Source organism: Rhinolophus sinicus, linkage group LG12, assembly GCF_036562045.2.
Source record: "Rhinolophus sinicus isolate RSC01 linkage group LG12, ASM3656204v1, whole genome shotgun sequence".
Taxonomy (NCBI): Eukaryota; Metazoa; Chordata; class Mammalia; order Chiroptera; family Rhinolophidae; genus Rhinolophus; species Rhinolophus sinicus.
The window spans coordinates 2,205,825-2,225,464 of NC_133761.1; the positions used below are offsets into that span (position 1 = coordinate 2,205,825).

Genomic DNA, 19,640 nt, shown 5'->3' on the forward strand with positions numbered 1-19,640 from the left:
TTTTTAAATGCGCTGGGCACGTGTCAACTCGTGGCTTCCAGAAAGTCCCGTTTAGGCAGCCTAAGAGCCCCATGTCCACCACCCTTGCTGTTTTGCTTGAGTTTTTGGAAAGACAGACAGAAAAAACGTGAGGGCATCACAATGGGCTGTGAGAGCAGGATCCTGTCTCTCACTCGCCCAGGACTCTGCGGCCCGGGACCTGCGAGGGCTCGGGCAGGTGCTGCCGCCCCACCTGATGGAGGAGCGGCTGATCCGACAGCAGCAGGAGATGGAGGAAGACCAGCGCTGGCTGGAGAAAGAGGAGAGATTTCTGGTAAGCACATCCCGGGACGGCGGCCCCCGAGCCCCGGGGGACCTGCGGTATGGCCGGAAGTCGTGTCTTCCAACGCAGGACAGCCAGCGGTTCACCTGCCTCCTGAACTTGCAGCACGGGGGCACTTGCTTTTCTGGACTTAACCTTTTCAGAACACACTTATACGGTTTCTGTGGTGGCATTGTGGGCTCCGAGGCGAGCAGTCCTGTGGGTTTTCACACAGAAACAACTCCCCTGAAGTGGCAGCCTGCACCTGAAACGTGTGACCGTGCTGCTGCAGGGCATGTCGCCGCGTGGCCAGAATCGCGGGCGCTGCCCTTCCTTCGTGCTGGCCGGGCAGACTGCACCTCCTTCCCTGTGTGTCTGGCCTTGTGGGTGCACATGCCTGTCTTGGCAACTGTTGTCAACACTCCCTCAGAAGTACCCTGGGGACAGAGAGGAAGTGGCGAGACAGAGCGGCCTTTGTGTCAGTTGACACAGGGCCCTTTTGGACTCATGGCCCCACTTCTGCGCCCTGAGCCTCAGAACCCACTCCGCCCACCCCACACGGCCATTTCAGTCTTTCCAAAGTATCCTGAGGAGAGCGACCACTGAACAGCCAGGGCTCGTGCTGTTTCCACAAAACCTTGAGTGGCTGACATGTCCGGTGTGGTCCAGAGCTGGTCCCTCGTACTTGGGCTCGGTAGACATTCGCGGAGGCCAACTCTGCCAGGCTCTGCCGAGGGACTGGGTACCAGTGAAGGCAGGAGCCAGCCCTGTTGTGAAATCACTTAGTTGTACAGGCACAGAAACATTAAATCAATTAATGGAGTTAGGAGGCAGCAGTTTCAGACTGTATTCTGCAGATTTCATCACTGTGTGACCCTGTTTCATTCTTTATATGTGCCTTTCATTTTTTACACATAGTTTAAAATTAAACAAAGCGACCTGTACTGTCAGGCTAGGTGAAGCACGTTGGAACCTGTTGGAGAGGCCAGTGGCCTCACTGCAGACAGAGTGTGTTGGGGCAGAGCCTGCCAGCCCATGCACACCTGTGAACTTGAAATGAGGTCACGTTAAGAGGAGCGCTTTCTTCTTTTTGGGTGGGGGGGGGCCTGCGAATGTCACACATGCTTCCATCCTCGGTTGAGTGCCAGACAGGTCTGACACACTTATGAGCACACACCTTTGTCACGATGTAGCAGGATAACACATAGTATTTACTAGATTCTGGTCACCGTCCTGCATCACAGCCACCCAGTGAGGAAGAGACAGGTCCAAAATCCTGTGTCCGAAACTCGTGGGTTCTGTGGGCTTTGGAATTCAGGATTTTCTTCTTTCAGAAGGTTAATGTAACGGGACGGACGTGCCATATGTCATGTGCTACTTCAGTGGTATCCCAGAGTTAAAAGCACAAGTACTGCTACAGCAGAACACAAGTGTCCACAGTCACAGATAGAAAGACAGACCCACATCAGGTCAGGTCCGGTTTAGGCATGAAGTTCGTTTGCTTCAAATAGAAAACAACAGTCTCACCAGTCTTCAGTGCTTTTAGATTTTGGAAATGAGGCTAAAGGGATGTGAACCTGTGCCTTTATTCCCCTCATTTAGAGATGAGGAAGTGGGCCAGGCCGCCCAGGCAGTGTGGGCAGGTCCCTGTTCCAGGGCTCGAGGCTGTGACCTCGCTGCCATCTGCCTCTGGCACACGCTGGATAATGTCTCGCTGCGGGGAGCTGGAACGCCAACTGCACCCACAGGCCTTTCTTCTCAATGTGTATTTACAGTAAGGTTCCCGAGCTGTTTGTGGACATGGTGAGTGATTTCACACTGTCAGAATTCTGAATGAGTGAACTGAGTTACGGCATTCTTGAGATGATAAGGCAAGCTTCAAAAAGTGGTTCTTCCGTCCTGTACTGAGCTGAGTGGATCCGTTTGGGTACCATATCGATTCTAACAGTACAACCACCTTACGTTTTCGACTTCTATCCAGAGAGCCTATTTTCCCACATCGACGTGTGTTTTAAAAAGTAAATGTTACAAATTCTCTGAGCTAGAGTTTATGTATTTTAATACCGGTACCCCGGTACAGTCGCATTTGAGCAAAGGTTTTGCTCCCAAGCGAGTGAAACCACTGCTGTCTGATGGTGTGGCGGAGGCCAGCATGCAGTGAGCTGGGCGGGTGGGGGCATTGGAGTCGAGAACATTGGAGCCGAGGCTTGAAAACAAACTGGAATTTTCCAGGGAAACAGGCTCAGGAAATCCATTCCAGGTGGACGGAACGGCGTGTGTGGTGCCATGGGTCACGAGCCTGTTCTCAGCAGCCCCCACACTGCGCGCCTAGAGCCTGCTGGTGGGGAAGCAGACAGTGAGTTCAGGCACTGAGTCAGGCTGACTTCTCGTCTTCTGAACGGAAGGCTCAGCACTGTGTTCACTCTGCTGGCGGGTCAGTCGCGGTGGCTTTTTTTTTATTATTATTGAGATAATTTACATATAATGGACTACAGATCAATGAGTTTTTATACACACGTGCGTCCATGTGACCTATACCCATATGCAAGACGTTTCTATCCCTCCAAATGGCTTCCAAGTTACGTTCAAAATCCACTTAGGAAGTTGCATAGACTGCCCCCCAGAGGTTCTCATCAGTGTCGCCTCACGTCTGGAGGGCAACCCAAGTGCTGTGACGTCCTCAGTGAGCCTGTCCCCTCAGCTCAGAGGAAGGACGGTCCCCAGAGTTCGTTCCTGACTTTTCTTCCTCCCAAGTAGCGTTTATGATTTTCCTTAAGTACATGTCTTAGTTCCCGTTAAACTGCTACCCAGCCATTGAGACTTCCTGTCGCTGATGTAATGGCGTCTCGTTTTCATTGAACTTGTCCACTCTGTATTTCTGTGTGTGCATATGCAGTTTGTTTTAGGAATTTATTTTGTATTTTTCAATATTTATCACGTGACATCTTTCTGACGATTTCCTTGGATTTTCCGAATGCACAGTTGTTGCTTTTTAAAAAGCTTGTTCTGTCTTCATTTTCACTGTTCGTTTCATTCTGCATATTTCTCTCCTGAAGCATCTCTTACCAACTTTTGTATTAAATAGATCTTTGCCCATTTTCCTGCTTTTATTTTTAAAGATATTGTCTATAGTAGTTTTCTCTGTTAAATACAATGTTGGCTCTACATTTGAAATATTTGGGGTGTTTTTTTGTTTTTGTTTTAAGAAATCTGAAAGGTTCAACATGATGATTTATGTGGCGTGTTCTGCGTGGGTTTATGCTGGTCCACATCCCAGAGACAAGTCCCTACTTAGTCAGAGTTGATCATTCTTTTAAGGCTGTGATTTATTCTGTTTGTGACGTTTCATTGGGGTTTGGTGTTGATGTTCATAAGTGAGAATGATTTGTTTGTTGTCATTGTTGGCTTCGAGGGCAACACAGTCCTGGTTTCCTAAGATGAGCTGAGAAATCGCTACCTGGTTAGGTCGAGGGTGGGGCTGCGAGCAAGCCAGCTGTCCAGGCCAGGCTGCTTCCGGCATGAGAGCTGGGGGACCAGTCGTAGCTTCCCCAACAAGGGACCGAGGGCAAAGTGTAAGCGTTCCACCTAAGGCATTTTAAATTGGGACCTCTGAAATATTGTCCCTTCCCAGCCGTTTTTCCTGTGCAGCCACAGCGATATTTCTAAAACAAGCATCTATCTGATCGTGTCTCTCTCTGAGTTCAGATCTGCCAGTGGTTAGCATAGGACGACCTGCTCAGGGTCCTGGCCTGTGAGCTGACCTCCCCGCCTCCCTCCCGGCTCCGTACTTCCTGTCCTCTTTCTCAGCCCCTGATTGTGACCAAGGGGACTGAGCACAGAGGGGGGCACAACATATAGGCCATCGGGGAGGGCTGAGCAGCTGAAAGGATGGACCAGCCCCGGAAGAACATTCCAGGGAAAGGGCACACCAAGTGCAAGGGCGCACGGCCAGCTGGGAAGGAGCCACGTACATGTGAGGGTCGGAAGGACAGCCACAGTGGCCAGAGTGCAGAGAATGAAGGGAGACAGACCACACGGCAGGGGGCCAGGGGCCTGGGCGGGGCAGGGAAACAGCGCAGCCTGCAGCTCCGCACTCAGGATGACCCTTCCCCCCCTGGCGCTCCTGTTTAAGACGGTTACTGGAAAGAACCTGGACTCTGGACTCAGCCAGATGAGAATTAAAAATCCTGGTGATTCTGCCCCCACATAAGTTGTATTACCTCTTCAGGCTTTCATTCACTAATCTGTAAAATAATAATAATATCCTCTGTAAGCTGTGGGTAGTACTTTTCTCAGGGTTGGGTTGAGAATTAAACGTGTGCCGTGTAAACAGTGGAGGCAGTAGGGAAAATGCCTTAGTCTTTCAAAGGGCGTTTATCGCTCTTCCTCCTCATCAGTTTGATCTCCACAGCAGCCGAGAGAGCTGCACTGATGAGAATCTGGACTCCTGGATCGTATGGCTCATATGACACAAAGTTCCCGTAGACAGAATATCTTAGGGTCGCTCCGGACCAAAGATTAGTGTCCCCGGTTGTGGGACAGGCAGTCGCCGCCCCCACAGGGGCTCTGCAGGGAGCCCTGAGCGTCACTTGTACTGGGCGTGTGTTGTTACAAAGAAACCTTAGAGCTCCTTGAGTGGATCAGTGTTAGCAGGCAGCTAAGAGGCCCCTGTTTGTCTGATTGAACCAGCAACCTTGGTGCTACCAGCACCACGCTCTAACCAATTGAGCTAACCTGCCACCCCGCCTCACTTTATCTTTGCTATTACTGTCTTCAGATCTAGAATATTCTGTAAGGGGGAAACAGGAGAATTTAGTCTCACCCAGTAGCAGACACAGTTACGGAGTCTCTTCTTTCTGACGGGTTGTCTGGCCCGGTCTTGGTGCTCAGCTTTCATTCAGGTGGCCTGGGTCGGTGCTGTGAGGAAAAAGTGTAGCTCTCCCCACTCACGGAATACAATGGACTTGATGTCGGACAGGCCTGTCTCAGGTAAAATTGAAATCCTCTCTGGAAAAGTATGACGTTAGGGACTATTGTGCATGAAGGAATGAAAATAAGTCATTGCCTGTGACTTACGTGGAAATGAAAATAGACAGTTCCTGTAAATCCATGAAACCCAGCACCTTGCTCTATAAGCAACGAGAGACCTGAGCTGCTTATGTAAAAAGTACCTAAAACATCTCCGGTGCCGGTGCTCACGAAACATCTGCGGGTTGACGGAAGCCCCCGTGTTGCCTCAGACAACTAATCCCGCTTTTCTAAGCATCACATTCCTCGTCTGTGAATCTCTTTCTGCCTCGCATTTGGATTAAAGATTCCTTCAGCAAGGGTTTGCTAAACGTCCGATGTGTGCACATGGCTGAGCCAAGCATTGTGTAATCCGGTACTAACCGTGTGATGCCGGCGGTGGGTTTGGAGGGGTGAGGTGCCTTGTCCAAAGGGGTGTAGACGGTCAGTGCACAGGAAACCGTGCCAGGTCCTTCCTTTCCTCCCACCTGTCTGTCCTGCGTTGTACCAGGTAGCGATCCACTGGGGAGGCAGGCAGCACTCCTGTCGTGTCCCGGGTGCCAGGCCCTCGTCAGGCGTGGAAGGTGCAGACGAGCCAGGCATCAGGCAGTGTCTGTGCAGCAAAGGAAGTAGTGACTGTGCAGTTCCTGCCACATTGTGTGAGACACAGTGGCTGGAGGGGACCAGGGCATGGACCCCGAGAAGGCTGTGTGGCCGTGTGCGTGGGCAGTGTGGTCAGCGTGGCTGCCGGCGCTCCACGAAACCCAGGCACTGGAGCGTGTGGGCGTGGGAGGCCTGCAGGCTGCCGCGTGGGGTCAGGTGACCCACTGTGAGTGAAGTTCACATCCTCCTCCTCCTGGTAAATCCGGACTGCTCTGTTTGATTTCTGCATTCTGGGTGCATTGTGGGGGAAAGACTTGTAAGTGGACATTGTTGCTTTGGCCCTACACCGCCGGGAAGCAGGCAGGGCTTGGGCCCGCGCTGTGTCCTGGGGTGGCGGTTCTCTTAGGTAAGAAAAAACTCACTCCGCTGCTGCGAAGAGAGGTGAGACGCAGCTTCCCAGTGTGGAGGCAGCCGTGGCACAGGCACATGTGGACAGAGAGGGGCCGCCAACCAGGGCTTGTCACCTCTGTTTTGAGAACTTTCCTCCAACTGGGGACCTTTCAGCTCTTCTTACTAGGAGGACAATTGTGTCTTGAAAGGAAGGACGTGCCTGCAGACTGTGCCGAGGGCCTTCTAGCCAAGCGTGACACTGTTTGCTTTTGTCCCCACTGCAGAAACCTGACGTGCGGCTGTCTCGAGGCAGCGACAGGGAGGACGGAATTCAGGGCCCGGTAAGCAGCCGCCGCGTTGCACCAGGATGGGACCGGCGTCGTGGCAGCTGCACTGAGCTGTGCTAAGCGGCGCCGTCTCCGTGCTGTAAACCAAGTGGCCGTGTCAGCCGAGATGAGTACACACACGCCCCGTGGCCCTCAGGCGTGTTCTGCCCCTTCACTGACAAGTCTTCCCCATAGTGAGCTGAACGCTCTGTGCCCTGAGGAAGTGTGTACACATATGAAGTGTCGATACACGCGTCATTTGCTGAATTTGTGTACTCTCACTGCATGGTTCTCAAAGTTTCCACAGTCAGAAAACGCGTTGAAGCAGGAATCTTTCTTCTAGGTGTTGTGAGCAGAAATGCCTGATACTCTTTAAAAAGCTAGTTTACGATTATTCCAAATGTATTTAAAACCTGCTAGAACTGTTCCCTAGTCTTTTAGGGAAGTTGTTAAAATGGTTGTGTTAGGATTTCCATCAGCAGATGTCTGGTTAAAATGCAGATTTCTTCAAATGCTTAAAGAAGCTCCAGTAAAAAGTGGAAACCTGTGCCTGCCAGGTAGCAGACTTCTGGCTAGAAATCAACCCCTAGTTTACTTCTAAACACACGTGCATACACACAGGAAACCACGGCCGGCGGGCTCCACGACGCATCTACGCACGGACCCCACCAGGAGCCCGCCCTCATCTGGATGTAAATCCCGCCGCCCCTGAGATTGGGGCCCTGGGAGGGGAGTGCAGCCGCTAGCGGGTGAAGGTCTGGCATTTCCCGCCAGTGCTGGTGCCCCGGGCCCACAGACAGTATTAGACGCCCTTCCAGGGTGTAGTCACCCACACACACCTCCTTCCTTCCACTGAAGAGATGAACGTGTGACAAGCAGTCTGACTTAAGCTGTCAAGGAGAAAGTGAGAATCAGCATGAAAACAAACCCTAGTGACGGGGCCGATTGTTTAGAAAGAACATTACTAATAGGGAAGTTTATTAAAAAAGGAAAACTGGGCGTTGCAGTCTGTGGCATATAGAAGACACCCAGGAAATACATGGAATGAATGGATTACACCTGGATAGAGGATTACTCAGAAACACCTTGTAAAACAGACAACGTGTGAAGGGTCCACGTGCGGTCTCGTAGCATTTGCTATCCGCCAGCTCTGGGCGACAGCAAGAGTGCGTAGTACTGATGGAGAAGGTGCTGAGTACTGCAGGGTGCTGTGCTGAGTGCTTTGCTCATGCGACTTTGCTGAATCCTCAGCACGCTTGGCAGGTGCTCTTGCCATTCCTGCTCCACAAACGAGTCAACTGAGGCTTGTAGAAGAGAACATGCCCAGAGCCACCATCGCAGAGGCAGATGCCAGCCACGCACCTGACAGCAGGCGGCCAGCCTGGGTCAGCTGGCTTCCTCGCTGAATGCGTGCAGTTTAGGTTGTGGTTGCTTCCTTCTCGGGCCTTGGTACACATTGTGACTGTGTCTTCTTCCTTCTGTCCTTTGCTGAAGATAACGGTTTGGTTTGGCCCGCTTCTGAAGCTCTCCAACTCAGTGCTTTTGAAACGTGCCACGATTTCAGGGAGACCCTTTGTCTGGTGAAGCCGTGTAGCTATAACTAGGTCTGAGCCCGTGATAAACACGAACGGCTGCCTCCTGGAAATGGAGCCCATCAGTTTGCATAAAAAGTAAATCTTTGGATTTTCAAAATAGTGCACAGGTTGACAGCACGTTTACTTTGTGGCACCAGCCTCGTGTGGGTACATGTTACTAGCTTCAGTTTATGGGAAAAGCAAAGCTCCAAAAAGCTGAGTGAGCCTGCAGGCCCAGCACCTGGTCACGCAGCGGCACGAGAACATGGCCTGACCACACCCTGAAGGCGGGCGCTTCTGTGCCTGCCCTGCCAGAGCACACCTGGGCGGCTGCTTCTTGGTGCGCGATACTAATCTAGAATGTTCTGAGAATAGAATTTTCTCGTTATTTGAACTTTCATGGTACCTGAGTCAACCAGAAAATTTTTTTGTGGGATTTAAGGTTGTTAAACGCGTGTGTTTTCCCGCCTGGATCAATCGATACAGCACAGCCAACAAACTGTATCCTTTGTTAGTTTTGGCCACGTTTCCACTATTCTCGGCACTTGCTCACTCCTTGCTACACTGGGCACCTCGGTCCCTCAGACTCTCAGTCTGCCCGTCCTGGGGGCTGCTGTCCTTGGTTTCTTCACACCTTCCCCCACTGCAGTCTGCCCAGAAGTCGTGTTCTCCAAAGGTCCAGCCTTCCTACCTAACACTGCAGTTTCCTGCTCTCGCAGCCCGGTGCCCAGGTCCTTTCTCACTGGACACAGCCGCTCTAACAGCTTGCACAGTGTGCTGTCCTGTGTGCTCACTGGGTATCAGCTTTCCTTCCACTGCTGTGAGCTCCGACCGGGCGGGCCTTGTCCTGCGCCTGGAACAGGGCAGGTGTCCAGCAGACAAATGACAGGCAGACTGCAAAGCGGTCCGCAGAGGCAAGTTGTTAAAGGACCTCCCTCGTTCTTACGTCCCAGCTTGAGGCTTTGCCAGTCTGTGCAGGCAGGACTGCCCAGTGGCTTGTCACAAGCAACAGCGAGGCTGGGGGCGCAGCTGATCGCCTCTGCCATTTCACAGTCCTCGTGGTTTAAAGGTGTGGGTGTCCAGGAAGTACAGTACCTGACGTATATATGCCATTTATTATTTTAAAATAAGCAAAGAAAGTCTCTTTTCACAAGTAGAATGTAGTTCTAAAAAGTATCTCTTTGTGAAGCTAGTCTGGGCCAGGCTGTTCTAAGTGCTGTCGCAGCACGACAGCCTGAACTTGGTCGGATTGTTAAGTGGAGCTGCCTTTTACCCTGTCCCTGCGCTGGGTGTCAGGGCTTGTGGTTTGGCTACCTGGGTTGGCCTATGGCTGGTCTGGGTCTGCTGGAGGGTCCGGGTCTGCTGGAGGGTAACACCAGCTCCTGGAACGCACAGAGCTTCAGGTAACAATGACAATACAGGCACATGGAAGGTGTAGACACCCCAGCTCTGTGAGATCTCTTCTCATCGTCACTGTTCCCCATTGCACCCCTCTTGTAATCAGAAGGTGGGAGGGAGGCAGTTTCCTGAGCAAAGGCCCGCACGCTGGGAAGGCTTGGAGTTCACACCTGGGAGGGGATCTGGAAACATCCATGGATGTAATTTTTTTAAAGAACATTTTAGGTTGGTTGTGAGTGCCGTGTCCATGCCCGCATCATGCCCCGTGCTTGCTCTGACACAGTTCTCACATCACGCCCTGGAGGCACTATGGGCTTATGTGCCTAACCCCCCACCCCACCCTTCATCTTGTTGGTCTTTGAACCCAGCGTTTATCACAGGTGTCCATGGGAATGGGACGGGCAGGAGGGGCGTCGTGACCCTGTTATACACTCTGGTGCATTGACCGACCTTTTCTCCTCCCACAGACTGGAAACCAACACATCTATCAGCCTGTGGGGAAACCAGGTACGTGAAGAAAGGAATTGTGTATCAGAAGTTTGTGTGACTTGGAGAGAGCGGCTTTTGAATGTATCACTTTCTTAGCTCTGGAATACTGGGATTTTTTAACACATTTCCCTCTACAAGCTGTGGCAAGTGCCATGATTCCCGAATTCAGCCCACGCTGGGAATACTGGGAACTGAGTCTGTTGTGTCACGCCGGGCGTGCCTCCAGGCTGCCGTGTCTAGACAGGGTCTGCCATGGTGCCAGGACCCCGAGCTTGTCTGGGAGCTGTCCACGGGCCCCTCATGAGCTGCAGTACTCAGTGCGACTTGTTCCTTTTAGCAGACCCTGCAGCTCCGCCAAAGAAGCCGCCGCGCCCCGGAGCCCCCGGCCACCTGGGCAGCCTGGCCGGCCTCAGCAGCCCCGGGGACAGCTACAACGAGGGTGTCAAGGTGGGCGTCCTGCGTCGGTTGGTGACCCTGTGACATGGAGTGGTCAGCGCCTGAAGGCGGACCACAGGGTGGGCTTGCGATGGGCTCCGGGACTCAATCTGGTCTGGTGCCGAACCCCCAGAGTCCGGAACGCGCTTCCAGGAAAACTTTCTTCCCATTGTCCTCTCACGTGATAGATTTCTCGGGCCTCGGTCAGATCCTCACTTTCTAAATACACGTTCTTCTGATCGGGCTTTGGAATAAGGTGCTAGGTGGCTTCTGGTTGCAGAAATTCATTAAAGCCGGTGCTGGGGTAAGTGAGACCTCCAGGAGGCTCATGGTCACCAAGTTTGTCAGTGTGGCTTGGTGGAAAACAGCGTCATTTTCCAGTAGGGCCAGAACTGCCTTGGTAAACGCAGTGCGAGCTGTGGGGCCGGCCCTCAGTCGGGGGAGCGTGAGGCCTGGGGGTGCTGGCTGGGCCACCGGGTTCCTGACCCTCTGGGCCCTCCCGTCCCCAGCAAGTCCACAGGGCACAGGCCTGTCCAGAACACCTTGGAAGCAGCTGTCCCCTGTTGTGCTTGTTTAAGGAGAGGTGCCCCTCCACTCCCCACTAGACAGCCGTTACTCTCACATTTACTCTGCTTCTTAATTTGACATACTTTTTTTCACGTTTTAATGTCTCTGAAATCTGCATGGTGTGTTGGTTTAATTGGCAACATTTTTTTCTTAGTGGTGCAAGTAAAGGGTGCATCTTGTCCTGGAAGGACCTTAGAGTATGATGACTAAGGTATCAGTTAGGACAACCTTCCCACGGTGCCAAGTGCTGTGACAGCCTGTCCTCGCAGCTCTGGGGGTGGTATTCTTGCTCCCACATGTCGCATGAGGGGGCCAAGGTCTGCAGAGGTTAAGGAGCCTGTTTGAGCTTCTGCCTCCCATAGCTGAGCCGGTGTTTAGCCGTAGACCTGGCTGTCCAGACATGTGCTTCTGCTCCCAGGTTCCCCTCCAGAGCTGACAGGCTGGTCCCTGGCGGTCCCAGGGAGTCAGAGAAGTAGTACTGTGGAAGAGAAGAATGTCGTCTCCGTGCACAGGGTACAAGTCAGCCAGTGGCCCAGAGGGTGGCACCCAGCCTGCCCACTGCAGAGTGTAGCACGGTCCCCCTGGCTCCCCGAGTGCGGCTGGCGGGTCACCAGAAGTGAGTGCCAAGGGGCTTGGCCTCGGGTGGTGCCCCAGCTCCCCAGGGCTCTGTCCTAAGGACGCCTCCCGGCGACTCTGCTGGCAGCAGACTGGCTGATCTCTGGGGGGGAGCAAAGGAAGACACGCCCTTCCTGATGTGGCTTCTTGACATAAATTAAAGTGCGAGAAATTAGGTTAATGAGCTTCCTTCATTTTCATAAGCCACAAGAGCACACTTTTCAAAATGGCTTGTATTACAAAGAACAACCAACTTTAGAAATAGATCAAACACCAGCTTAGAATTCCAACATATGTTCATTTTTCACAATGGGAATAACATGAATAGATGTAACTGGGAAACACCCTTAATATAGGGTATTAGGCAAGTAGAAATCTTGGTGGAAATTCTATGCTTACGTAAATCTATTAAGTGAGGATTTTTTAATAATTAGTAAGCATGAAGTGTGTATCTGTAGTCATTACCCATCTGTTCGGTAGAGGTTAAGAAATCAGCCTAAAAAAGCAACACTGCTGTTTTAATACAGACATGCTTACCTTTAGCTACGGTAGGTATAACGAAAGTAGTGCATCCAAATGCCCTTCAGCCAGAAATCAGTCTCAGTTTTTCCTTGGTGGCTTTCAGTTCTGAATTAGCTGAGTCTTTAAGCCACCAGCAGAGTGGTTGGACCTGGCTGTGTCTGCCGGGGAGTCTCCAAGTTGTGAAGCTCTAGCACATAAGCTGAGAACGTGTCTCTGCAGAGTAAGCGTTTGCTTTGAGAGTGTCACTGTGAATGTCCATGGAAGCATTGCAAAGGGGAAATCCAAAGGAAAAGAGAGCAGACGCTTTACACAGGTTGGCAGTGCCGCCGCCCTCCCAGGGCCTAGACCAGGCGTGGTCCTGGCTGCGAGAGCTCTGCCCGCAGCCGGCTCCTCCTCGGAGCCCACGCCTTTCTTGTTAGTCCCGTTTGAAGGGCACCTCCTGCCACGTTCCACGGGCTACACTGACCCTCAGTGCAGGCGGTGAGGTCCAGGGACATCATCTCCTGGACACAATGCAGACAAACGACCTCCCTCTGTCTAGTGCCCATGAGCGATGGGCCTCCGCATTTAAGGTTCTGCTCAACTTACATACCAAAGTTATACTTTTTCAGACAATCCTAAGGTGGATATACCCATTTCCCCCAACTAACTCTGCCTTTTAATTTATGGTAGGATAGCCCTAGTTTAAGCTGTAGAGAAAAAAAAAAACATTAAATAAAAATGCTAAGTTTAAGGGAACCTAACTATAAGAAAGAATTGGTTCAAAAGAAGGGTTCTTTTAGTTTTGTTTTTAAAATCAGCTCCTGATGTCTTTAGATGAAGCCTAAGGCAGGAATCTGTTATGGTGCTGTGGGTAGGTGACGGGCCGTTCCACGGGTGCCGGGGCCCCGGCACGGGGCCGAGGTTTCACAGTTTCTCCGAGTCAGTCAGAGGTCAGACGGCAGCTGTCAGTGCTGACAGCGCATCTCCTCCGCCTTCCTTTTTCAAGACCCTCGTTCTCTTGATCCTTGCACGGCTGCCAGCTGGTCACTGTCAGGCTTTGCATGTTGTTTTCCTCGCTCACTTCATGGAAGCAGGCGGCGCATGGCAGACCTTGGTGTGGAACATGCCGGTGCCCCGAACACGCGGCCCGGCGGCTCTGCTTCCAGAACCAGTGCACTGAGAGCTGGGAGGCAGGAGCGCGCCTTTGACTTCTGTCATTGTGTGGATGGGGGTTTGTCTGCTGCCTTCACTAATATTGTTTTTCTTTTTTCCCTTTCTCTGATAACTTCTTTAACTTTTCCTCACCTTCCGTGCGACAATAGCCGTGGAGGGTAAGCACATCGTGTCTGTGTGTCTGTCCAGCTCTGTATTGCACCCAGCACTCTGCATGTAACTGGACCAGAAATCTGGGGCCAGGGAGGGTACTTTTGCTCGGTTCCACACCAAAAACAGCAATTACATTTGCCAGAGAGTGAGATGGAATATCTTTGCAATGATTGAACTAATTGTGTCCTTTTCTGTCTCGTGCCCAGACCTGGATCACCCAGGTTCCAGTCTCTGGGCAAAGGTGTCCCGAGAGCTCAGAAACGGGCACCTAACATTTTAGACTGAGCCCTGGCAGCAGGTTCCTGAGCCCACAACGACTCTGCTGTGATTCAGTCTTCTGAAAATACACAGACTGCCCTTTGAACCTGGGGTGGCCACTGTACATACCGTTGAAGATTTCCCAGTGGCCCTTGTGTAGCTCAGTGCCTGGGTTATCTTGGATTACACCTGTGGGTGGTCCTCTGCTCCTAGGCCCTTGGGGAGGGGGGATGGCTCCACCAGGAAGTGTAGCGCTGGGCTCTGCCAGCACCATCGCAGGCAGACAGTGTGTGCTTGCAGAAGTCTTGCTTGTCAGCCCTTTAGAATCGTAAAAGGAACAGCTTTCCACTAGGTGGCTGAGCCATACAGTTTTTCGTGCACAATCCAAAGTGAGAGGAAATTCTTAGTCTTTAAGTAGAACAGCTGACCCCTTAGCCAGCTTTCTCTAAAATCCCCAGCAAGATGTAAGATACATGGAGTCTTTCTCTTTTGCTGAGTGATTCTGGGGGGATGTCGAATCACTTCTCTGAAATAATTGGGGGCTTTTTAGTATAATGTGTATGATTCCATCTCATTTCCTTTAACTGAGCTCAAAGTTAGAAAAAATGACTGCCTCATTTATTTGTCATTCCGGATGAATTAGTTCACTATCATCCTAAACTGAACTGTACCCCATGCAGACAAGAAATCAGTTCTGTGATCTGCTTTGATCTCTTTTAAAGACCCTTGCTAACCTCGTGGCAGTGGCATGCTGCCACCTAGTGGACAGCAGACAGGTAATGGGCTTCTGTGTTGGCAGCTTCCGCCACAGGACATCAGCCCACCTCCCACGGCCAACCTGGACCGCTCCAATGACAGGGTGTACGAGAACGTGACGGGCCTGGTGAAAGCGGTCATCGAAATGTCCAGTAAGATCCAGCCAGCCCCGCCAGAGGAGTACGTCCCCATGGTGAAGGTAAAGGGCACTCGTGTCTCATGCCAGCCAGCGGGCCGCGTCCCTATTGCACGGGGACGCCGCATGCCCTCGGTCATGCCTGACACTAAAGTATGTCCATCCGAAGACACCGCGGTGGCCGGTGGCCATGTTGAGTCAGAACCGCCCTTACACGAATTGCTGTTCCTGGCCTTGACCTCCAGGTGGGAATGTCCTGGAGCAACACAGATTTAATACTTACTGTTCACCCAGTAAACACTCAGCAGAAAAGCAGGCGGTAAATGGCCATTTGTGTAGTTTACAAACATGCACACTGGTCCTGGGTGTGTGCATGTGTGTGCTGTGGCAGCGAGAACACCCCTTTTGCTCGCCTCGAGAGGCTGTGAGAGCACCTGGGGGAGAGAAGACACCGAGAAGGGGTGCTGTTGGCCAAGGCTGTTGTCTACCTTCCCCTGCGTGGGCAGGTGCGCGTTTCTGAACCCTGAGGGTGGTGCGGTCTGGGTGCAAGCGCTCAGCAAGAAGGCGAAGAAACGGGGCTCCAATCCCTTCCCCCCGACATCCTTTCCTGGCAGGAGTGTCTGTCCCTCTCCCCGTCCCCAGGGGAGTAGAGTGATGAGTATTCAGAGATCTGAATCTTTGGGGGGAGGCGGGAATTGCCTCATAACCTATAAGATGAGTCTTGGCACTGAGGAAAAGAAATTGAAAATGTCCTAGACGTGGTAGGAAGGACATAAAACATCTCCCAGCTGAGAGGAAAGCCTGTCACTGTCGGCGTGAAACTCCCTGCGTGCTCTGACTCTTGTGATCTCGTCTGTCAGGAGGTCGGCCTGGCCCTGCGGACCCTGCTGGCCACTGTGGATGACACCATCCCCGTCCTGCCAGCCAGCACTCACCGAGAGGTAGGCCGGCCCTGCACCGCTGCTCTGGGCAGTGCAAGTGGGGCACCAGGGGTGCGCGGGGTCCGTCCAGAAGCCGTGCAGACAGCAAGTGAGGGTTGTGGTGCCGAGGGCAGTGTCTCAGTGTGCAGCTCCCTTACAGCCTGCTGCCTTTGAGGGTGGTTGTTCAAGGGCAGAAAAGAAAGGTTTCTCTCGGGGAGGCACCTAAGAGAGGTGCATGAAACCCCGAGAAGTTCGCTGAAGGTGGCTCTCCTGCCCTCTCCTGTCCTTTCAGATCGAGATGGCCCAGAAGCTGCTGAACTCCGACCTGGGGGAGCTCATCAGTAAGATGAAGCTGGCCCAGCAGTACGTCATGACCAGCCTCCAGCACGAGTACAAGAAGCAGATGCTGACTGCCGCTCACGCCCTGGCCGTGGACGCCAAGAACTTACTGGACGTCATTGACCAGGCGAGGCTGAAAATGCTTGGGCAGGCGCGGCCGCACTGAGACGCCCGCCCGCCCGCCCGCCCGCAGTGAGGAGCCCGCCCGCCCGTCCTCGGTCGCCAGCACTTGCAGGCCGGCTGTTTCGGCTGACAGCTGGTTGAAAGTCTCTCGTAGAAGTTTAACCACATTTTGATTTGGGTTCATTTCTGGTTTTGTTCTTTTAATCATGGTGTTCAGAAAAGTCCAGGATCCAAAACGTGGCGTTTTTCTGAGAATGAAAATTGTACCTGAGAAGCTTTTAAGGATCACGAAGGAGAGAGGACGTGGGCGTTCTGCTGTGTTTTCGTGGAGATGGGCACGGCGGTGACGTGTCGCTTCCTGAACGCGCCCGCTGCGTATTGGGAGAGGAGGGGCTGGGGGGAGAATTCCGGGAAACCCAGGGGGCTGAGAATTCTTTGCCGACCACAGGATGTTACCCAGACTGGGATTTTTGTTGTTGTTAGAACTCTTCAGTTGCAATATGCTAATACCACTTTACAAAGAAAGAAGATAAAAGCTCTATTTTGAAGACCTGAGTCATTTCAGGAAAAAAAAACTCGACATCCCTTTCGTCTTTCCTGCCTTTACTTTTCATGTGATATGTGAAGCGTCTGGTTGGAAACTAGCTGTAGAACACACTAAAAACTTTGGTCTTCTTTCACCAGAATAATGTGCCAGTTTTTTGTAGCAATGTTATTTGGAAGCAGAAATGCTTTGGACCAGAGCACCTCCAAACTGCATTGAGAAGAGGTTCTGGAACCATCCCCGTTTTCCATTTTTATATAATTTATAAAGAAAGATCAAAGCCATGTTGACTATTGACAGCCACTGGAGTTAACTAACCCTTCGTTGTATCTGCCTTCCCAGGGACAATTAAGCAACCAGATTTGCTTTCCTTTTGATGTCCAGTCACACCGTCAATTCTGTTAAATAATTTTGAGAACTATGCCCTCCCTTTAGTTCGTTGGGGGATATAAATTATTCTCAGGAAGAATATAATGAACTGTACAGTTACTTTGACCTATTAAAAAGGTGTTACCAGTAACGGTCTCAGTGTAATATCCTTTCTGTTGGTTCTTTTCCTCCAAACGATGTAAAATGTTTCCAGGTGACTTGTCAGCTAAAATGCCGTACCAGAAAGCTGTCAGTGATCACCAGTTTCTTTCTTTCTTTGCCTTCTAGACCAGTCAAGGATGTTACCACAGACGGATGGCCCAGTGTAGCTCACTCTTTCCCTTCCGTCTTCCTTACTAAGCACAGAAATGAGAACAGGAGCAGTATCATGTGGGAAGGCGCTGCCTTTGCAGCCCTGATGCTGTCGTGTCATTGCAGCCTCAGGGAAGCCACTCTTAATGAAGTCTGCTCGTGAAGGGACTTGTCAGCGGCAGCTCTCTCAGACCGGACCCGGCCTAATTCTGCTGGAATCGGAGCCGTGGAGCCGGAACAGGTGGCACTGGGGTCCACAGCACTGGGGACCCAGAAGGAGCTGGCCAGGAGCAGAGCTCCTCGGTGCAGGATTGGAGGAAATGTCCCCAGATGAACACGTCTTTTTTCCTGCTGTGGTTGTGGCATCTACTTCGTCAGATGTCAGTGATGTTGGCCATCTGTTCCCATGCCTCTCAGCCCTCTGAGAAAGGGGGTGTCATCCTTCTGAGTGTCTCTTGTTCTCTGCCATTCTTCAGTCTCCGCGTCTCGGTTTCCTCATCTGTGCAGAGGTGATTGTGAGGATGAGTACGACAAGCAGGGTGCCGGGTGCAGTACGTTACCGGGTACCAGGGCTTGGCAGGAGAGCCGTCCGGTGCTCTGTAGGATTTCAGCAGCGGCCCTGGCCTCCACCCACTAGAAGCCAGGTGCACGCCTCCTTCCCGGCTGTGACAACTAACACTGTCCCCACGTTGCCCAGTGTCCCTGGGGAATGGGACTGAACCGCCTCAGTGAGAACCAATGCCTCAGAGTGACAGTCTGCCTGAGATCCGTACCCTTTTCTTCCTGATCTGACTTTCCCTCTAGTCCAGAGTTACAGGTAAGTCCCGCACATCCCGTAAGTCAAAGAAAAAGAAACACGTTTTGGTCGTGAGAACGAGTGGAGGCAGGTAACGGAGGGCGGCGTGTCAGCACGCGAGCTGGAGGCACTGTCCATGCGTGCTGGCTCCTGGCCCGAGGGACTGTCAGATCTCGGTGATCCCGCTTCCTTATTCTGCAGGTAACAGCTACACGGTGAGGCCACCTGTACATGCTCAAAATAGCTTTTCAAATGTATTTAAGCCGTTCTCTTTTGGCTAATCTCAGGATCCTGGTTGGCGTGTCATTAAGTGGAAAGAGAAAGCCCCTTCAGGTAGCAGAAACTGACATTGATGCTCATTTTTTGAAATCTAACTGGCATGTTTTGGGGACTATCACATTTGTCAACATACATTCCATGAAACCCAGATCAAACTTCTGCACAGGCTCTTCGCCTTGGATGGGCATTTGTCAGCAAGGCAGTTGAAACTCATTTTACTAAATCATTTCAAGAAGTGCTCTTTGATCAATCCTCGTCTTTATCTTATCAAATGCTTCATATTTGCTACCCCAACAGCAAAAAGTAAATATGACACGTGAGCTGCCAGAGCGACTATTTCGAAACAGTTTACACCTTTCTCTTTATATCATAAGAAAGCCCGACCAGGATGTGTAACAAACTGAATGAAATTATTTCTGAATTTTATACTTGATTCTCATTCAGTTAATCTCAAAAACCAAAAGTACACATCAATATTAACATCCACACACATTTACCAAAGGAAACCCATGCCTTTGGCACACCCCTTGCCTCCCCAGTAACTTGCCCCTGGATACATGTTACAGTGTATTGTTATCAGCTGAGTCCTGTTAGAGAGCATACTGACGGTTTCTTCTCTTGCAACAACATATTATGTGATAGATACATTCCTTATATTAGACCTTTCTCAATTTAATCTCAACCTGGCTGCTTTTAGTAATCTGTCTAACAAAACACATTCCTTAATTTAATTCTCAGTGGATTCTGTAATATTCCTGGAAATGTGCATTAGTATTTGTATAAAGTCACCTTCCAGCAAGAAGTATGTCAGGCTGCCGGGAGTGGCAAGGACTAGCTCTGCAAATCCGACCATGTGCCGTATGTTCCCATAAACTGAAGAAATTCGCAGCGCTAGGAGTCTGATGAAAATGGATGTAAGGAACTAATAAAAACTTCAGCTTAAAAAAATTTTGTTGAGAAAGGCATAGGTGAATTAATAATATTTTTATGTCTCCCAAAGCTTTCTAAATAGATTCAGTTAAACTTGGTGGCTCTAAATGAAAGGACGTAGATGTCGGTCTCAGAAAAGCACATTTCCACACGAGCCACCCCAGCGTGGTGGTTGTCACTTCATAATCAGCCTGGAAGTCTTGCTGGAGTCGTCTGCTTTGTTTTTTCTTCTCTCATATTTTCCTAGGGGCTTTCCTAACTCATTCGCAGTGTTAACCTAGAAATCAAAAGGCCTGCAAAGGGGGAGAGGCAACAGCATTTACTTGAGGTTTTCAAAAAGAGC

General features: G+C 51.2%; 1 protein-coding gene across 23 annotated transcripts in view; it reads left to right on the forward strand.

Moving 5' to 3' along the window:
• PTK2 (protein tyrosine kinase 2) overlaps nucleotides 1-17,131 on the forward strand; it is a 166,668-nt gene extending 149,537 nt beyond the window's left edge. For 14 of the 23 annotated variants that reach the window (XM_074316376.1, XM_074316378.1, XM_074316380.1 and 11 more), the window contains 7 exons: nucleotides 182-313; nucleotides 6,586-6,642; nucleotides 10,067-10,106; nucleotides 10,426-10,535; nucleotides 14,593-14,748; nucleotides 15,546-15,626; nucleotides 15,898-17,131. In XM_074316376.1, coding sequence (XP_074172477.1) covers nucleotides 182-313; nucleotides 6,586-6,642; nucleotides 10,067-10,106; nucleotides 10,426-10,535; nucleotides 14,593-14,748; nucleotides 15,546-15,626; nucleotides 15,898-16,110 — 789 coding nt within the window. In that variant the 3' untranslated portion in view covers nucleotides 16,111-17,131. The remainder of the gene's footprint in view (nucleotides 1-181; nucleotides 314-6,585; nucleotides 6,643-10,066; nucleotides 10,107-10,425; nucleotides 10,536-14,592; nucleotides 14,749-15,545; nucleotides 15,627-15,897) is intronic. The other 9 variants (XM_074316377.1, XM_074316379.1, XM_074316381.1 and 6 more) reach the window with 1 other exon arrangement.
• The last annotated feature ends 2,509 nt before the right edge of the window (nucleotides 17,132-19,640 follow it).